Below are 20,446 nucleotides of genomic sequence, written 5' to 3'. Positions count from 1 at the left end.
GTATTTGGTCAATACCAAAAGTTAATGTCAATACTTATGTTATGTACCCTTTGTTGGCAGTAACGGAGGCTAAACGTTTTCTGTAACTCTTCACAAGACTTTCACACACTGTTGCTGGCATTTTGGCCCATTCCTCCATGCAGATCTCCTCTAGAGCAGTGATGTTTTGGGGCTGCCATTGGGCAACACCGATTTTTAACTCCCTCCCCAGATTTTCTGTGGGGTTGAGATCTGGAGACTGGCTAGGCCACTCCAGGACCTTAAAATGTTTCTTACGAAGCCACTCCTTTGTTGCCCTCGCTGTTGGGATCATTGTCATGCTGAAAGACCCAGCCACGTCTCATCTTCAATGCCCTTGCAGATGGAAGGAGATTTTCACTCAAAATCTCTCGATATGTGGCCCCATTCATTCTTTCCTTTACACAGATCAGTCGTCCTGGTCCCTTTACAGAAAAACAGCCCCAAAGCATGATGCTTCCACCCCCATGCTTCACAGTGGGTATGGTGCAATTCAGTATTCTTTTTCCTCCAAACACGAGAACCTGTGTTTCTACCAAAATGTTATATTTTGGTTTCATCTGACCATAACACATTCTCCCAGTCCTCTTCTGGATCATCCAAATGCTCTCTAGCGAACCGCAGACGGGCCTGGACGTGTACTTTCTTGAGCAGGGGGAGACGTCTGGCAGTGCAGGATTTGAGTCCCTGGCAGCGCATTGTGTTACTGATAGTAGCCTTTGTTACTGTTGTCCCAGCTCTCTGTAGGTCATTCTCTAGGTCCCCCCGTGTGGTTCTGGGATTTTTGCTCCCCGTTCTTGTTATCATTTTGACGCCACGGAGTGAGGAGGGAGTTGAAAGTCCGTGTTGCCCAACGACAGCCCCAGAACATCACTGCTCTAGAGGAGATCTGCATGGAGGAATGGACCAAAATACCAGCAACAGTGAGTGAAAAGCTTGTGAAGAGTTACAGAAAACGTTTGGCCTCCGTTATTGCCAACAAAGGCTAAATAACAAAGTATTGAGATGAACTATTGGTATTGACCAATTACTTATTTTCCACCATGATTTGCAAATAAATTCTTTAAAAATCAAACAATGTGATTTTCAGGTTTTTTTTTTGCACATTCTGTCTCTCATGGTACCCATGTTGACAATTACAGGAGACTCTAATATTTTCAAGTGGGAGAAATTGCACAATTAGTGGTTGACTAAATACTTATTTGCCCCACTGTAAGAGGGAGGAAGGCGGAAGCTGGCGATACCAAGGCCACCCTGATGCGGTGCGGGACCAGAGCCTCGACCCCAACAACCGGCATCTTAGGCAAAGAGGAGGCCCCGCCCTGAGAGCCCCCACCTACCGCCCTATTACCCAGCACCGTAATGGCATTGTGTGGGGAGGGTAGTGCAGTATATGCATTAAAATAGGACAGCCGGCTCAGGGCAGTGGGTCAGCTGCATGAAAGTTCTTCTGAGATCTCAAAATAATACATTTTCGAGGTGTAATTGCAATACCGTGACACGAGTGTTGTTTTCGTCAACGATGACAATAACTAAAATATTTCCTCAACGAACTATTATTTCATGACGATGACAAGCTAAAAACGCGTCTTGGGAGACTAAAACATTGCAAGATGGATGCCACATATCGTCTGACTAGATGGGAACGAGATGATGATTTGCATAGTTTCCGTCATAAGTTCACAATGCGTGACATTGTCGTACAGTAGACAGTGTAGTTAGCACGCATCTTAGCAGTGTTTGGTCGTGTCACTAATGTGACGTGCTGCGCTTTTCCCCCGGCCCCACACGCATGCTTACTTACCAGCCGGTAAGTAAGCTTGTGCCCACTCCAGGCTCCTTTTGTGAGACACGTGTCAGGTGATGCTTGTTTAGTTTTGTTTTCTCATCTTGGCTCGATATGCCATGTTGCTTTAGCCTTTGAAGGTCTGTGCCAAGCAATCATTAAACACTACTTAACTTGCGTTCGCCTTAGCATTGGCATTTAGCATGGTGAATGGTAAATGGTGTTATACTTATATAACGCTTTACCACCTTTCAAGGCGCTTTAGACTACATCGCCATCTACCTACTGGTGACGTAGCACCAGGAGCAATGTGGGGTTCAGTATCTTGCTCAAGGATACTTAGGCGAGTTCATCAGGGCAGAGAATTGAACCCACAACCTCAGGGTTGGGGGACAACTACTCTACCACTGGGCCACGCCATCCCCATGTCAATGTCGTCTTAAACTCTTGAAAAACTTTTTTTATACAGTTTGCAGCATCCAGGTTTATTTAATTGAAAATAATTTGCTTTTTTCCTGCTGAGTGTGTATTATCATCACGGAGATGTGTCCTTTTAGACTCTACAATTTTGTGCTCGTCGTCAATGTTCATTCAAAATCGTTGAAAACCTTTTATTTAATGATTTATTCATGGACTAAAACTTTTGAAGTTGATAGATGAAAACATGAGTATTTGTGACTAGAACTAGACGAAATTTGTCTGACTTTCGTTAACTAAAACTAGACAAAGACGAACACATTTTGAAATGACTAAAATATGACTAGGACTAATAAGTATTTTCGTCCAAAAGATTAAGACTAAGACGAAAATCAAAAGGGCTGCCAAAAACAACACTGCTTGACACCCTGATGTTTTGGCTTGTTGGTTAGCATACTGTCAGAATCTCATATTGGCATATGTAGCCACAAGGCGTAGTACGAGCGACAAAACGCTGCCAGTCTGAACGCAACATTTTAACAAGGATTGAATGTGTGTCTTACAGCTTTCCAGGTCAAGCATGCACTCCTGTTCATCCATGGGATACTTTGTCAGGTCCATGTCGCAGGCCACTGTTGAGGTAATTCTGTGGAGGGGGAGAATACCAATTAATCAACATTCTTTTATTGTTCTTCAAAGGTGCAGGGCACAGAAGCTTGAAGCCATAACATCTGTGAAAAATGTAGCAGGGCTCCAGGCTGCGACCAAAACTATTTTGCGACTAAAATTAAAGTCAGTACGAGGTTAAAACCACTAGTTGGCGGTAATGTAGCGAACTGATTTGACGGGAAAAAATACAAGACAAGAAAAATAAGGTGGAGGTGGTGGGCAATGTGTGGAGCGGGTTTATAATTGGGGTAGCCGGAAAACTTGACAGCACTTTTGAACACTGGCTAAAAGGACAATAAGTGACTTCTTCCTTTTCAACAAACCCGCCGTCACTGTTTCAAAGGAGGCCGACGGGTGGAATAAGTTCGGCTAGGTGGCTCGACACACACGATGAGCGATGGCAAAATGCCAAAGTCATCGCCGTTGAGCTGAAAACCAACACACGCGATGCAACTGCAGCGGCAAGCGACACGCACCGCCCTCTGCCTGTACGTCATCTCTCATCTCTGAGTATCGATGAATTTAAATGGCATTTTAAAATTTCCGGTGTTTTCTGAGCGCTAACAACTTCCCATACTGCTGCTTTTTTATTTATGTTCCAGAAATTATGCCAAGAGTTATCATAAAGTATGTGCTGGTTGCACACTGCTAAAATGATACGCTACTCCATATAAATAGTGACCAAGTAAGTTGATGCTATTGCGTGAAACGGGGCGCGGGGCCGCTCCGTAGGGGTTCTATTTTCAAAAACTTAAAATTCAAATATTTTACAGACCAAAGCCGCTAGCAATGAGTCACCATGAGCAGCGGCATAGAAAAAAATTCAAAGTTGTTCCCAAACAAAATCCTGATTAATTATTTTTTTTATATAACTATAGCAAAACTTGAATGGCTATAAAATTCTCAAATTTTACGCTCGATGCACAAAAATCACCATATGCAGCGATAATCACCAACAGTTTCAGGATCAATAGCAATATTTAACATATCATATAAATTTTGGCCCATAATAGCGACTTCAATTGTTTTTTATTTAGTTCCATTTTGACATAGGTTTTCAACAGCTAATAAATTAATAAATCACTCAATTTTCACATCAGAAACTTGAGTAAAGCAAATGTTGCACTTTTTTATTTACTCTGAATTTATTTAGGTTCAATTCCGATGTCACTATTGCCTCAGCACGTCTTGCTGGCTATCTAGCCCTCGTCGTTTTTAGATTGAAATGTTACATAATATAAAACACGTCAGAGCCATTTTTTTTTGTAATGATGCAGAAATGTCTAAGTTACTAGATTTTGGGGAGGTTGGACAAAAATTAGCTGATTATTTGAATGTAAACTTATTACGCTATTGTGTATGGATACAAAATCCAACATGGCGGCCGTCACAAAACAAAGAGCTTTTTAAGTTGAAAATTCTTCTAAATAAATGCGTAAAACCCAGAATTTCTTTTGATATGAACGTAAAACAGTCTAGATTCTTGGTTAAAAGCAAAAAAAAAAAAAAAAAAAAAAAAAAAAAAAAAAAAAAAAACAGCCAGTTATCATTCATCAACATAAATCACACATAAATATTTCAGGCTAAACTTACTTAAATTTTTTCCATTAATTTCATTTTTCACATTTCAAAGTGCATGCATAGGGCTATTTTATTCAATAATTACCTTGAATCCTCTACCACATCACTCTTGAGACACTCCTGCCTGCTTGTATGCCCTAAAACTTTCTTCCTAAATCCGGCGTTAGAACGTGTGTTTGAATTTATTGCAGTGAAAGCCGCCACAACGCTCTGCCTGGCCAGGCCTTATACGGGAAGCAATGGCGCAATGTCTGTACAAGCTTTCTCGTCAACTGATTGGGAAGTCTATGGCCATTGACAGCCAAGTACTTCCATGTTATTGACAGCCATGTGCGTGCTTGACAATGACAGCCATGTACGGTGATACCTTTACTTGAGAACACCTCTACATACAGAATTTTCAGGTTAAGACACACTTAAATGGGGAAATATTGCCTCTTCTTCAGAAAGAAATTTCAGGATACAAATGGCAAAAATACACTATGGCTAGTACCGGCACCTCCCAGAGTTTACTGAATGTAACATACTTATAGTTGCTTTGCCATTGGCTATTGCATAGCATTCCTGGCATCCAACTGGCTAAGAGGGGCCTCTACTGTTTGTGTATGTGTGTATGCCAGCATCCGCGTCATTCGCCCCTCGTGTTCCGACAGCTTTACATGAGTGTATTAGCTTTTATTATTTACTCTATTCTTGGTTTTTTACATTTTGCTCAACTCTGATTTGTTTATTGCACATTAATCTAATTGTAACATGTATTTGTTACATATTTTTATGCATTTTTATGCATTATAAAAGATAAATGTCTGAATTTTGGGTGGCTTGGAACAGATTAGGGCATTCACATGGAAAAAGTGTCTCTACTCACAGAATTTTCAAGTTAAGAAACTACTTCCAGAAGTTACAACCAATTAATTTCGTAGGTAGAGGTACCACTGTATGTCACTGCCATTGACAGCTATGTGTCTCAATTCTATTGATGCAAATGTACTTGGATTCAATTGACAGCCATGTACATCCTTGCCACCGACAGACATATACGTCTTTGCTATTGACGGCCATGTATGTCCATGCCATTGACAGCCATATACGTCCTTGCCATTGACTGCCATGTACGTCGATTCTATTGATGCCACAGTACTTGGATTCCATTGACGCATATGTAAATCAGTGCCATTGACAGCCATGTATTTCGATTCTATTGATGCCAATGTACTTGGATTCCATTGACAGCCATGTACGTCCATGCCATTGGCAGCAATGTACGTCCATGCCATTGATGGCCATGAACGTCTTTACCATTTACGGCTATGTACGTCATTGCCAGTGACGGCCATATACGTCCTTGCCATTGACGACCACATATGTCGATTTTATTGATGCCAATGCACTTGGATTCCATTGACAGCCATCTAGGTCCATGCCATTGACGGCCATATACGTCCTTGCCATTGACAACCATATATGTCGATTCTATTGATGCCGATATACTTCGATTCCCTTGACAGGCATGTATGTCCATGCCAATGACTGCCATGTACATCCCTTCCATTGACAGCAATGTACGTCCATGCGATTGACGTCCATGTACATCCATGACAATGACAACCATATATGTCGATTCTATTGATGCCAATGTACTCTGATTCCATTGAAGCGTATGTAAGTCGGTGCCATTGAAGGCCATGTACGCCAATGTATCAACAGGAAATGACCATATAATGTCTCCAAATCAACAGGAAGTGACCTTATAGCAACAGGAAGTGACCCTGAGATGTCCCCAAATCAACAGAAAGAGATCTGATATCAGCAGGACGTGACCCCAAGGGCTTTACCTGCCAAAGCAATGGTACTGTTGCCATTTCTCCAGAAATGGCATTTTCTAGTTGTATGAGTCATTTGTCTGAATCTGGTGGGCCATTTCTGCTTTGGCATCTGTTTTGCGAAGGAGTTCCCATCTGGCCTGTTGCTGAGCTTGCACATCACCTCCCTCTGAGAGTTGAAAGCGTTTCACATTCCCTCAGTCATACCACACATCAGTATTCTCAACTATTCCTAGGAAAATTGCGTGCATCTTTCATGACATTTGTGAGTTCGTGTAGTATATTTGCTGCAGAGGCTGCCGGCGCTTCAAGACAAAAAGTTCAAACTTTAGAGGTTACCATGGAAACTGTGTTTATTCGCCTCTCGTGGCATGAATAATGAGGCGCAGTAAGTGGGAGACGGTGCGCTCACGTTTTTTTTTTTCAAGTGCAAACATTTGAATACTGCAAAATAATGGCAATGCGATCAACACATTTTTCACGGCCGACATTCCGCTCGTACCGGCTGCTGTACAGAATGACGCCGTTGGGCTGCAAGCGTATCAGTTTGTTCTCCACGGTAACATCGTGGAACCAAGCAGATTTGGCATTGACAATGAAGGTGTCGGGCAGCCAAAGCTTGTCGACGAAGCGGCTGTCCAGTCCCAGCGTTTTGTTGGTGTGGTTGTAGGACAGGCGGTCGTCGTGCCAGCTCTGCCTCAGGAACACAGTCATGGTGTACTCCTGCCAAAGACACACAAATATGAAGACTGAGTCATGGACTGACCAACAGACTAGAAGGAAGATTAACATTGCTGCTTACCATAATTAGTGAACATCAATTATGGCACAGCCAATTTTTTTGTTGTTGTTGTTTGTTTTTGTTTGTTTTTATTTAACCACAGGTGAACGCATTTAAATTGCAGAGATGCGCGTGTGTCTACATTTCCAGCTAAAGCTTTAAGCCCAGAATGATATAATCGTAAACTAATCGCAAAAGAATTTAGTGATTAATAGATTTTTTTTTTAAAGGGCGGGAGTGTAAATGTCTCAAATTTAGCATTTAAATTTGTACTAAGCAAAAAAAATCGCATAACACCAAATCATTCAATAATTCTGCCAAACAATAAAGTACAAATAAATTTACTCAAGTACAAGTAAAAAGGTATTTGGTAAAAAGAATACAGGTAGTCCTCGGTTTACAAAGGAGTTGCGTTCCTGCGCTGGCAACATCATCCGAATTTCCGCGTGAATCGGTATTAGCCCTTTAAAAATTCAAAATAACTATCCAAAACGACCAAAAGTATTGTACTTTGTTTAATGATGGAGGATACACTGCCCTCTGGTGGCAGCATTGGGTCTGGCTGGACTGTCCTTCAATAATGCTCTCATAAAGGAGGACTCAGACGTCTGACATGGATAAAGGATAGCTGCGCTCTGGTTCGGCCCACATAAGGCTTTAAGTTGCTTCAGCCAAAATATGTTTGTGTATGTACGTGTGAGCAATTTGTTATAAGAATTGTAAATACAGTAGCATGCATAGCATTTAAGGTAGCAGACTTTTGTGAGGCAAGTTAGGCTAATTTAATCTACTAAATTTACACGTTTGAACACCAATCATTTTGTGTATTATTTTATTGTTAAAAAGTGTGTCGTTTTGCACAGACGTGTACATATGTGTGTTACAGCTTTACGAATTGTCAAACACGAAAGAAGTAAAACGCTTCAAAAAGCACAATTGCTTTGTTTGCTGTCTGTCAAGCTGAACAACTTCACTTTCAATGAGGACAGAACAAGTCATGTTAATAAAGTAAAGTAAAAAATGAAATACTGTGAGGTACAATTAGGTACTGTTTGTGTGACAAGAAAAAAAAAAGACTAGAGACAAAATGGCGGACGAGACTCCGGGGTCGTAAATAATATAACTTATTACATAACCATATTAGGCCAAACAAACAGACAAATATCTTCACGTTCCAACTGGAAAACTCTAAAGAAATGAGCTGCATAACAGCTGCACGCCGCTCTCTGTTTACGTCTTCGCCGTGTAGTAAAGCATTATTTTACACCATATTCGTGTTGACCATGTGGCAGCTACGCGCTCCTCCGACGTCGGCCGGTTTGTCCGGCAGTACTCTCCAGCTGCTTCCCCGGCGAGCTCTCCTGTCCGTAGCAGGGGGACGAGCTGTAACTTGCACGCCACCGGGTGGGTTGCCGATCGGCGAAAACAATCAACAAACCCGCCGCCATGTGAATTGATCCGGGCTAGCTTTGTGTGATTTTTCGCTTCGAAAAGCAAAAATAAGACTTTGAGACATCACTTGGTTCGGGTTAGCATGTCGGCTAGCTGTCACGCCTCTTGGTTTGTTTACATTCTCTGAAGGGCAGGGAAATGACAAAAGCCTGACTAACTACTGTGGCATGAAATATCGTTCGGGGGGTGCGACAGTAAAGGTGAAATCGACAGTTTTGACCATTATGGAGTAATTTTGCCACGTCGTACTGAATAAATGCCTTTTTATTATTTCATATTCCATTTAGCACAAGACTGTTATTTGTCATGACCATACCATTTATTTAGCAATTGGGGGAAAATAGTTCAATAAAAAGAATATCCTGTAAAAATATTGGAGTACAGAGACTGAAACAATGACATTTTGTGGCTCTCTTCATCGCATTTTCCTCCTTCTGAATAATTCCCCCTCAATGGGTTGAATTCTAAATCAGATAAAACCATGACCCTGCCCGCGTCATCCTCCTGTTGGGGACGTTAGAGCTCTATAATGGTAGGCGTGGCTAAATGCCGGATTAAAATACTAATTTCTCGTCATCTGCGCTTTGTCAAATTGTTGTATATAGTCGTCTCAACATATGATTCTAATTCACATAATAATGCTATTTAAGACTTTTTTTTAATCCTGTCGTACACACTTTAAGCTTATTTTCAGCTAGCTATTATTCTTATTTCCAGAAATCTGAGTAAAATTTACTTGAAGCACTGGCAGATCATTTCACTTATTTCTAGTAGATTTACACTGAAAATAAGGGATTTTAACTAGTTTTAAGCAGGTGTGTTTTTGTAGTGCATATGTATTGCTTCAGGAAGCAAGAAATAAACCATAAGACCACTCAACATTGTCAGAAATAAAGAAATTAAATACAACTGAAAAAAACTTAAATCAGGGATTAACAAAATTAATAAAAATGGAGCCTTTCTTCAATTAAGACACTACTGCTTTTGTCCACAATCACAGCCAAACTCAACAAATATGAAAGCTTCTGTGGGCTTCTTTAAGACCACAAATATAAAATTAAAATGAAAAGGGGGTAAACCTCGGTTCGTTACATTTCTCACAGTTTAATTAACGTTAACAGTAGAAAACACATACAGGAGGATATTTCTCTCTAAGCAGCTTCCTACTCAAGTTTTGCAGGTTAGCTAGTTCACATAATTTAATGTTATGCTAACTCTGATGCAGGTCAGTCTTTCAGTAGCAAAATTAGGGGTGTGTTCCCCATCTCTACAACATTGACCTCTTTTTACATTACTTACAGTGGCTCCTGCTGTCGGGGGAAAAACTACTATTCCTCGTCTTCGAAGGGGGTGGAGGAGGCGTCATGTTGTACTGTATTTGTGTCAGGGCTGTGATTGCATGTGTGTGTGTGCGGGGGGTCAAGTCATCAGCCAATGAAAAGTGCGTTTGAGGGGTAAAATATGGACTGGCACATTCAGCAAATGAAAAGGGGTCAATGAAAGTCTGAACACAATGAAAGTAATTCACTTAATAATGGTAGGGTCAATTCTATCCTTATAACATATGGGAAGACAATCTAAATGACCTTTATAACTGAAGTCATTATATAATGCAAACAAGGTTGCTTAACAGTTGGTGGAGACAATTTGAGCATCCTGAAAAGTTGCTAGTGTTATGTCCCTTCCGTCCCAATGCAAACCTACGCCCTTATGATATAGTAAACTGCTTCCAAGCCCTTGAGGCATTAATCAGGTTTATTAAAACCAAATTTGCTGTGAATCGATTTTTCCTGTGCATGTGTGCGAATGCCTGAAATTTACCATGTTGGCTTCAGAGATGTGATCAATGCTGGCCACTTCTATCGCCATGGCCACGTTCACGGGTGGACCTGCAGGAGGAGGTGTGAGAAGAGAAAAGCAAACACACACACACATACAAACGCACTACTACCCCACACCTCAATTTCCCTCCCACAACTCCAACACTCCTACGGCGCACAGCGATTAGGCATTATCCAGTTGAACCATGCTAAGTGGCACATCACACCACGGGCCGTCATAAACACCGCCGAGCTTTCACGGGCTCACACGGGGCAAGCTTCTGCTGGCGTTCATGCAAACCCACACTCACACACACCCACGCGTGGCTGGGTTCTCACTCTGCAGTTCGCCATATGATTAGCATGAAGCTCGAGGGCGCTCGCGGGGGAGCACAGCGAGGAATAACGGAGGTTATTTTGGCTGAACATTATGGAATCATAAACAGCCTTTCCCCACCATTCAACACCTTCCTTTGGGAAATTGTTTACGAGGCGGATAAGCTACAGTGCTGTCAAGGTTAACAGAGGCGAGTGCATCTACTTTGCGTGCTAGCTTTGAATTTTAAATATGTTTATATTGGATTTTAAACCCTATCATTCCAAGATTTGATTCTGAATATACAGCAGGGTCATTTTTTATAGAGTGCCATTTGGACGTAACAGGGTGGACACTAACAGAGGGGACATTTTGTGCTCAAGTTAGTCCTCGGCCGAGCTGAGCTCACACAATAGCTAATATGATTTAGGATACTGGATGGGAAAGCTATCATTTTACAAATAAACCTGGGGAAATTATTTAATTTCTTTGATATATAACTTGAGCAGAGTGGACACGTAATGATCAACCCCATTGAACGTACTTCATAAAACTGCAAAATCATATTCTTAAAGAAGGTCAAAAATAAAATTACTCAGCATAGTCTAATTTCCCGCCATTGGTGGGATGTTATCGCAGAAGAGTAATGTCATGAATATATTGGGAATTTTTTTAAAGACTAGAGATGTCGCGATCGATCGGCATCCCGATCGATCGGGTTAGATCACGTCATTTTCAAAGTATCAGAATCGGCAAAAAAATATCGGTCATGCCTTTTTTAAACATATATATATTTTAATTAAATCGTTTTCTAATTGTATTTAACGTTACAGACATAATATGTTGCACTCATCCAGAGTCTTTAATTTAGCGGCAATTAAATTATTAAAAAATGTGTCACGATAGAATATTTAATGCTATAAATATATGCGCTGCACGACCCTCTCACTCAATGTCATGCTCAATCTGTAATGACGCCATTTTACCAATATAGAGAGATAAAAGGCAGCGCAAAACAAGTAGAGTGAATTTTGGCAGGCTTTGTAGCCTTCCTTCAATCAGCTATAACCTTGCAATCCCTCTCCTTATGATTAGAAATATCATAGGACGCAATGTGGGGAAGTAAGGTGGCAATAGATCTTTGTCTTAATACCATAACGTATTCCCCAAAGCAGAGAAGATATATCCATTGGTAGCATGACGCACAGTCATGGTTTTACTTCCCATCATGGTTTAACTTCCCATCATGCATTGGGGCATGCTGCAGCATCATTTACTGAAAGCTCAACAAATACACTAGATGGCAATATTTTGTCACAATACACAAAGTCACAAGTCTTTCTATCCGTGGATCCCTCTCACAGAAAGAATGTTAAAAATGTAAATGCCATCTTGAGAATTTATTGTCATAATAAACAAATACAGTACTTATGTACTGTATGTTGAATGTATATATTCGTCCGAGTTGTATTCATTTTTTTCTTAATGTATTGCCAAAATGTATATGATCGGGAAAAATTATCGGGAACGATTGGAATTGAATCAGGAGCAAAAAAAAGCAATCGGATCGGGAAATATCGGGATCGGCAGATACTCAAACTAAAACGATCGGGATCAGATCGGGAGCAAAAAAACATGATCGGAACAACCCTATTAAAGACCAAATGTGCAGTAATTTCATAAAATGTCAAATAGGGTCACAATTAAAGTAATTAAACATTGTCCAACAAATAAAGCATGAAAAAAAATTTTATATGTTGTATATTTGACAAAATAATCGCGTTTCCAAAGTTCGAGCCTGAAAGGGGACGAACCCGGAAGTGATACGTCACACCGAGAACAGCGATGGCAGCGCTCCATAAGGCCGCCATACAAAGCCCTTCAAACAATGATTCAAACAGCGATATAAGCGATAGATCGAGCGCAAGTGAAGAGATCCAAGTTTTTGAAGAGGAGGAGGTTGGAATTTTATGTTGAACAGTACATGTATTAGCCAGACGCTAATCAGGATGCAAACAATGTGCCCAGACTACCTGACATGGAATGGAGACAAGACCCATCGAGATTCCAAGATTGGTAAGATATAGGCTGTTATTATTATTATGATTTGAAGCATGTCAGGTAAATAAACCACCTACTATTGCCTGGGATAAAAGAAATGTTTTGACGAATCCCCGGTCATGTTGTGGAATGAACAGTAGAAGCTAGCGACGTTAGCTTTTATTTACCTGATATGTTTCGGCGAACACTTCCGCTTTCGGACCCTCTGACGAAGGCAGAAGTGTTCGCCAAAACATGTCAGGTAAATAACCACCTACTATAGCCTGGGATAAAAGAAAAGTTTTGACGAATTCATAAGTGTAGGCAAAATTAACTCAATACAACTATGATCGGGGAACTATGACTTCTACTGTTCATTCCACAACACGATCAGGGTTTTGCCTTGAGTTACCTTTCGACTTACGTAGCTACCTTGTACTGTTCATTCCACAACTGTTGGTAGCTCTGCTTTGACAAAGGCATCAGTCATCTATCCAAAAATCACACTTACTTTTTTGCAAATCCTTGATCATAAGCAGACGGGTTGAGGAAGCAGGCATCTTCGAAGTGTTTGTAGCCGAGAACACTACTCGATGAAGGCGTGAAATTCATTCGCTTCGTGCGAACGAAGGATGTCCATTTACGTGCCCTGCTATCCTTTGGCCACTCATACAAGTTTTCTTTCGATTGAGAACAATACATCGCCACACACCGCCGTGGCATCTTACCGAGAAGCAATGCAACAATACTGTTCTATGGCGGACTTCCCTCGCAGTTCTCTGTGTGACGTAATTTCCGAAAATTTTCGAAGATTGTCGAAGAAAAGCATTATCGTTGTCAAGGGCGTTGCTATGGATTAAACAAAGAATCTGGAAGGGTTGCGTAAAAAAAAAAAAAAAAAATGACGAAAATATTCTTATAATTGTTTAGCCATTGATATTATTCAAAAACATGGTTGGCCAACCTTACTTCACATTTGGTCTTTAAAGGGACAGGAACACAAATTAACATAGTGGACAGCGACATAGGGAATGAAAATGTTTTGCTTTTTTTTTTAAATTAGATAATATATTTTAATTTCAAAACAACACAAAATTAAAGATTAAAGAATAAAATAATAACAATTATTTTAGATTAATAATAATAATTTATAGACTGAATTTGAATGAAACACTGGAAAATTCAATAACTACTTTTTACCAAAAGTAAATTAAATTAATAAAATAATGAAAGAAAAAAAAAAAAAAACTTAGGAGCATGCACTCTTGAATTTATAATAAATGGCAATTAATAAAACTTAGGAGCGTGTACTCTTGAATTTATAATGAATGGCAATTAATAATACACAAAAAAAGTTGAATGTGTATTTGTCATACTTTAGTGTAAGTAGAGCTTCATTTATACGAGGGATACAAATGGGGCCCTTTCAAAAAAAAAAAATGACCCAGCATTACCTTGAGATACGAACGCTTCTGTATAAATAAATTTCATTTTAACGAAAGGTTTTTCGAAGCGTTTCGCTGTGTATTAGGAAAAATTAGTCATTATTGGAACGATAATACATATTTAGGCTGCAACAACTAATCGATTAAAATCGATTAATAAATTAGTTGCCAACGAATTTGGTACTCAATTTTTTTCCCTGCAGCTATAAGCAGTCTCGTTTGGGTCCTTGTTTGTGTGTAATGTGAGTCTTTGCGGGCGCCAGTGATTAGAGCAAGAGAGAGAGAGAGAGAGTTCACTGCTACACTCAGGTTGGGTTGCTTAACCAATAATATTACGAAGTGTCGAGAGTTAATTGTCTTGTGTGTTGTTAGATCCAGTGTGCCTCCCTCAGAGGTGACAAAATGAAGCCAATTCTATTGTTTGTATTCTTTGTTGAGGAGACGTTACAACATAGCACGCAGTGCTAAGCTACATAGCTATTATGCTAATCAGTGTCTTATAGCAATCCTAAGTAACCTTTCAGTTTTGGTCAATTTAGGGACGCAGGTGGACAAAAGCGGTAGTGTTTTTGCCTTCAGAAGGACTGCGTTTTCCATAAGGTGTTGTAAAATCCTGACTTCCCGGTCGCCTGCAGATGGATGGAACGACATTTCTGTTTCCAGCGGCTGTGTGAAGGGTGAATAGTCATAAGGTAATGAATATAGTTGTGGCTAAGCATATGACAATGCTGAAAATAAGAAATGTTTGATTTTGTACTGTATTCCCATATAGAGATAGATTAGGATTTTACGACAGTGTGTGCTGGTCCTCATGGGAAACGCAGTCCTCCTTAAGGCAAAAACACTATCGCTTTTGTCCACCTGCGTCGCTAAAATCGACCAAAACTGAAAGGTTACCTCGTGTTACGTTAAGTGTCCGTTTGTATTGTGTTCTGGAAAAGCACATTAGCACTTGAGTTGCTGTCATTTCTTATTTTATAAAGAAACTACACACACAAACCCATTCATATAAGAGCTTTTTATGTTTTCTACTCACAATCTTTATTAAAAACTTTAACAACTTTTATGTACTTAAAACAGTACAGTTGTATACTATAGTTAAGTAAGGAATTTTGTCTTCATTGTTACTTACAAGATGCCTAAAACAACAACAGTTTTTTTTTCTTCTTCAGTGGCCTGATCTTTCCCAAGATGTTACCGTATATTACATTTTTTTCACCATTGTAGCTCTTCAGGCATAGAAGTATTGTCAGCATATACTAAGTGTAATCGACACAGGTCACAAGTTATCTTGGATTCAGGGGATATTTACTTGCAGTCACACTAACTGACCACTGAATTGACCCGAATAGAGTATGGCAGAAGAGAGCACACTTTAGGTTGCTATGCAGTTAAACCATTGAAACCAGTGCATTAAAGAGAAAGGTACGTTTCAGGCTACATCTACACTAGGACAGATACTTTTCTCCAGGGTGTTTTGCCAACTATTTTTATACCTCCCCGCAATACGTTTAAGGTGCGTTTAAGGCCCTTCAGCTTCTGCAAGGTACGCTTGCATTTGCGCAAACTACGCATACGTAGAAAGGAGCAGCCTCATGTGTTGCGTCAACACCAGCGTGGTTTACCAATTACCACACCAGGGGTCGGGAACTCCGTTTTGTGATCACTGTTTTTTTTGTAGTGAACGCAATTGAACGTACCACGCGGGAGCGAGAGTGAAGGGAGAGTACGCTCGGCTTTTACGAGCAGTCACCGAGTTGTGATTGAAATAAATCTTTAGAAAACAACAACGAAAGCCTGACATCGTTACTTGGGATGTTACAAACGATGCTCAGTTGAACTCTCACCACTTGGAAAATAACAAATAGAAACAAATGGAGTGGCGCTGCGTATATTTCCTGGAAGCTGCAACCTGGAGTGCTTGTCGATAACAGTGGAGATCCTGGAAGTGGCGACAGTTTTGACAGGTGTAAATGTGAAGTGGCGACAGTTTTGACAGGTGTAAATGTCAAGAAAAAAACTGATCCCACGCCTCTTTGACTTGGGGGTACCACGCAGGTCACTTTTCGGGGTTTAATTTTCCTCTACACAATTTTGTATGCTCATGTTCAGTCAGCATTGAGTTGGAAGGGGCCAGTTGGCTGAACGGAGACGAGCTCTGTATGAAAACGCTCATTTCAGCGTAATCTGCGACGGGAGGATCACTAATGGGCACTAAATTGAAGCATATTATTGTGACATACTTAGAAGGTTCACGAAAAATATGTGGAAATGAAAAAAGGGGAAGGAATGTCACATCTTGATCGTCCGCCTCCACTGTTTACGATGCCGTCATGCCGCAATAAAAATGGCGACGGCATGTCGTTACCTTCTTAGTATCCGATTGTTGTTCGGACACACTAGTCTATATTAAGCGGCGAGTAATATTAGCCGACTAATTTATCTGTGTAAATTCTTGTACGGATCAGAGGCAGATTAGCGTAGCTGACATGCCGTATATTCTAACTAATTACATGTTTAAGGCTATTATCCGTCCTAATGTAGACATAGCCTGAATAGCTGTCCACTATAGTGACCTCTTAAATTAAATCACTCCAGTAATTACTTCATTTAATCATGTCATAATTATCATTGAATATGTAATTTAAATCATGTGCGCATTTTTAACGTACCGTTTTGCCATATTTTTTTATAATGTCCCTCGGAAATTAATGTGTATTTCTCACCACCTCTAGACATCTCCAAGCTAAGATGCCTGGGATTTGTTAACTGAGGGAAAGACCCTAATCACTCGTGCAAGAGTGCACAAATAAAATGAAGGAAAAAAACGGGAAAATAATGAATTATAAAGTCATTACATACTAACATTACATGACTCTAAGTACAGCCGCTGTTCTAAACTGTGACCAGCCCATGCACAAAGGCTTCAGTATATTAATTTACAGTGTATCACAAAAGTGAGTACACCCCTCGCATTTCTGCAGATATTTAAGTATATCTTTTCATGGGACAACACTGACAAAATGACACTTTGACACAATGAAAAGTAGTCTGTGTGCATCTTGTATAATATAGTTCATTTATTTTCCCCTCAAAATAACTCAAAATATAGCCATTAATGTCTAAACCCCTGGCAACAAAAGGGAGTACACCCCTTAGAAACTATGTACATCTCTAAATGTCCAAATTGAGTACTGCTTGTCATTTTCCCTCCAAAATGTCTTATGACTCGTTACAGGAGTCCTGTCAGCTTTGCTGCAGAGATTGAAGAGGTGAGGGGTCAGCCCGTTAGTGCTCGAACCATACGCCACACTCTACATCAAATTGGTGTGCATGGCGGTCACCCCAGGAGGAAGCCTCTTCTGAAGACAGTACACAAGAATGCCCGCAAACAGTTTGCCAAAGACATGTCAACAAAGCACATGGATTACCGGAAACATGTCCTATGGTCTGATGAAACGGGTGGGCTTTCTTGTGTACCGTCTTCAGAAGTGTGTACTGTCTTTGTCAGTGTTGTCCCATGAAAAGATATCCCTAAATATCTGCAGAAATGCGAGGGGTATACTCACTTTTGTGATACACTGTATAAGCAAGTTAATATACTGGCACAAAATCAATACCGATTACTTCCAATATTATTTTGAATGCTTTTATCGGCAGATATATCAGATAACTGAATATTTCAACGAAGCTATTTTACTAAATAACTGTGGTAAGACTTACAATGAATTGAATGAGGGGAATGGCAGCACACAACGGACTAGATTCCTGAATGCTCAGAGCACTTTTTTGTTGTTGTTAAAATGAATATATTCCATTCACAGTCTGCACTGAGCACAAGATGCTGCATGATGATGGTCATTGCGCATGACATGCTCCACCTTAGCACAACTGAGTTAAGCTGTGAGATTGAGAAATCTATCTGTGAGGTCATTGGATAGTTTACATCTTGCAGCCATTCTTAGCAAAGAACACTCTATCCATCTGTTTTACATCCATCAAATGATGAAGGACTGCACATGACTGTATAACGATGCATATTAGTGTAACTAATGTTATGCTAAGGATGGCTGTAAATGTCATGGGATGAAATGTCATCCAATGCCACAAGCAATAGATCTCATACTCACCTCCTATCCCAGGGCGAAAGTTTCTGGCATAGCCCTTCATGAGCTCATCCAGATTAGGTAACCAGGATATTTCAATGTCTGTACCTACATAGTCCCCAATGTCGCTCAGCATGGCCCTGAAAGTCAGACACAAAAAGAGCAAATATAGCAGTCAATGAATCTTCAGTCACATTAAATTTGAAATAGGACTCAAAAATATTCAGATGGGAAAATAAATACTTTACACTTTAACACTCAAAAGAGTCATTTCCACCTGGATTCGACGGAAAAGAGAACACTGGGAGTCTCACACACTTTTTTACTATTTGAAATGAAGATGTTAGCCCAGAGGTTGTTACCCTTTTTGACTGAGAAAGCCCAAAAAAATAACTTCAATTATGTTTAAATGTGATTTCACCAGAGCCATACACTGCAAATTTATAATATCCCAATAAGATTGATCTTGTTTTGAGTGTTAAGGAGTAGTTAACCAAAGGAGATAGTACCTTTTCTCGTAGGCACAGTCTAACTGTTTGCATTATTCTAACACACAATATAATCAATCAGGGAATAGTATCTTTTCTCATATTTACTGTTTCACTGATTATATTGCTCTAACACACGCAATATAAAATAAATAGCATTTATACCATAGTTTAATGAAAAAGGGCATCATATAGGACATAAGAGATACATGACGCCTTCTTATCATAGAAGCCCAACGTGTGCGTCATGCAACTGACTGAGCAAGATCGACGCTGACAAGCCCACATCTGCACCCCAAACTCTCGCAATAAGTTCTCCCGGACAGTCCAGAACAAATGGCGGGACACCCTGCTCCAACACATGGAACACCGGAGAACGCCTGATATCCAACTGATAACACGACTGACAAGACTCCAAGAGCCCCTTTGACGCTGAGGTGGCAAAATCCAAAACCCTCGTTGCCCTGACAACAGTAACTCCCAAATCCTCCTGTCCAATCCACAAACAGACAATAATCCTAAACAATGCCCAAACACACCCTTCTTCCTGCATACGGCCCACCCCGCCAGAGCCTTCAGAAGAATGAATGTTTAACCAAGCATTGTCATATTTTTCTCGGGAACCTTTTGCTGACTTGTGATATGGTGACCTTGGATCCTTGCCTGGGTCCCTCCGTGCTGTATGATTGCTGTTGACAGGAAGAAATTGTCAACTTTTGTTTCAAAGCATTTTTACAGCTTTCAAAATGGAGTCAGTACAAAAAGTTAAGACTAAGGTGAACGCGTGGAGTCTGGCCTTTTGTCTGATTTGTTGGAGTCTTGCCGGCCCGGGTTGTTGGATTTGCGCGAGTCCGGCGGTCTGGCTGCCGTGATTCCAGCAATCTGGCTAAAAGGTCAGATTCCTTCATAACAGATTAATGCATCAGATTATTTCACTTACTTTAAGTAAATGTTACTATTTGTTGTTATTAAAGCGACATTAGGCTTAATCTTCGAGCGAGGGTTTAATTAGTCACTGGAGTTGATTTCAACAAATTCCGTGCAGTTTGTTATTTATTAATTTCAGGGCCCCGGAGTGGCTAAGCAAGCGCGAGTCAATGGGGCCATCCTAGCATGCCAAAAAAAAAAAAAAAACGATATTAACATATCTATACATACATATACAGTGGGGCAAATAATTATTTTGTCAACCACTAATTGTGCAAGTTCTCCCACTTGAAAATATTAGAGAGGCCTGTAATTGTCAACATGGTTAAACCTCAAACATGAGAGACAGAATATGGGGGAATAAAACAGAAAATCACATTGTTTGATTTTAAATAATTTATTTGCAAATCATGGTGCAAAATAAGTATTTGGTCAATACCAAAAGTTCATCTCAATACTTTGTTATGTACCCTTTGTTAGCAATAAAGGAGGCCAAACGTTTTCTGTAACTCTTTACAAGCTTTTCACACAGTTTTGCTGGTATTTTGGCCCATTCCTCCATGCAGATCTCCTCTAGAGCAGTGATGTTTTGGGGCTGTCGTTGGGCAACACGGACTTTCAACTCCCTCTGTAGATTTTGTATGGGGTTGAGACCTGGAGACTGGCTAGGCCACTCCAGGACCTTGAAATGCTTCTTACGAAGCCACTCCTTTGTTGCCCTGGCTGTGTGTTTGGGATCTTTGTCATGCTGAAAGACCCAGCCATGTCTCATCTTTA

At 40.3% G+C, this 20,446-nt stretch overlaps 1 protein-coding gene across 2 annotated transcripts in view; it reads right to left on the bottom strand.

Moving 5' to 3' along the window:
- gabrd (gamma-aminobutyric acid type A receptor subunit delta) overlaps nucleotides 1-20,446 on the bottom strand; it is a 73,527-nt gene that overhangs the window by 13,204 nt on the left and 39,877 nt on the right. For both annotated transcript variants that reach the window (XM_057817748.1, XM_057817757.1), the window contains exons 3-6: nucleotides 18,279-18,394; nucleotides 10,349-10,416; nucleotides 6,797-7,017; nucleotides 2,785-2,867 (exon numbers count right to left, since the gene is read on the bottom strand). In XM_057817748.1, coding sequence (XP_057673731.1) covers nucleotides 2,785-2,867; nucleotides 6,797-7,017; nucleotides 10,349-10,416; nucleotides 18,279-18,394 — 488 coding nt within the window. The remainder of the gene's footprint in view (nucleotides 1-2,784; nucleotides 2,868-6,796; nucleotides 7,018-10,348; nucleotides 10,417-18,278; nucleotides 18,395-20,446) is intronic.

The sequence above is a fragment of the Corythoichthys intestinalis genome, chromosome 2 (assembly GCF_030265065.1).
Source record: "Corythoichthys intestinalis isolate RoL2023-P3 chromosome 2, ASM3026506v1, whole genome shotgun sequence".
NCBI classification, from domain to species: domain Eukaryota; kingdom Metazoa; phylum Chordata; class Actinopteri; order Syngnathiformes; family Syngnathidae; genus Corythoichthys; species Corythoichthys intestinalis.
Note: the sequence above shows the minus strand (reverse complement) of the source record. Positions and strands in the feature narration are given on the sequence as shown.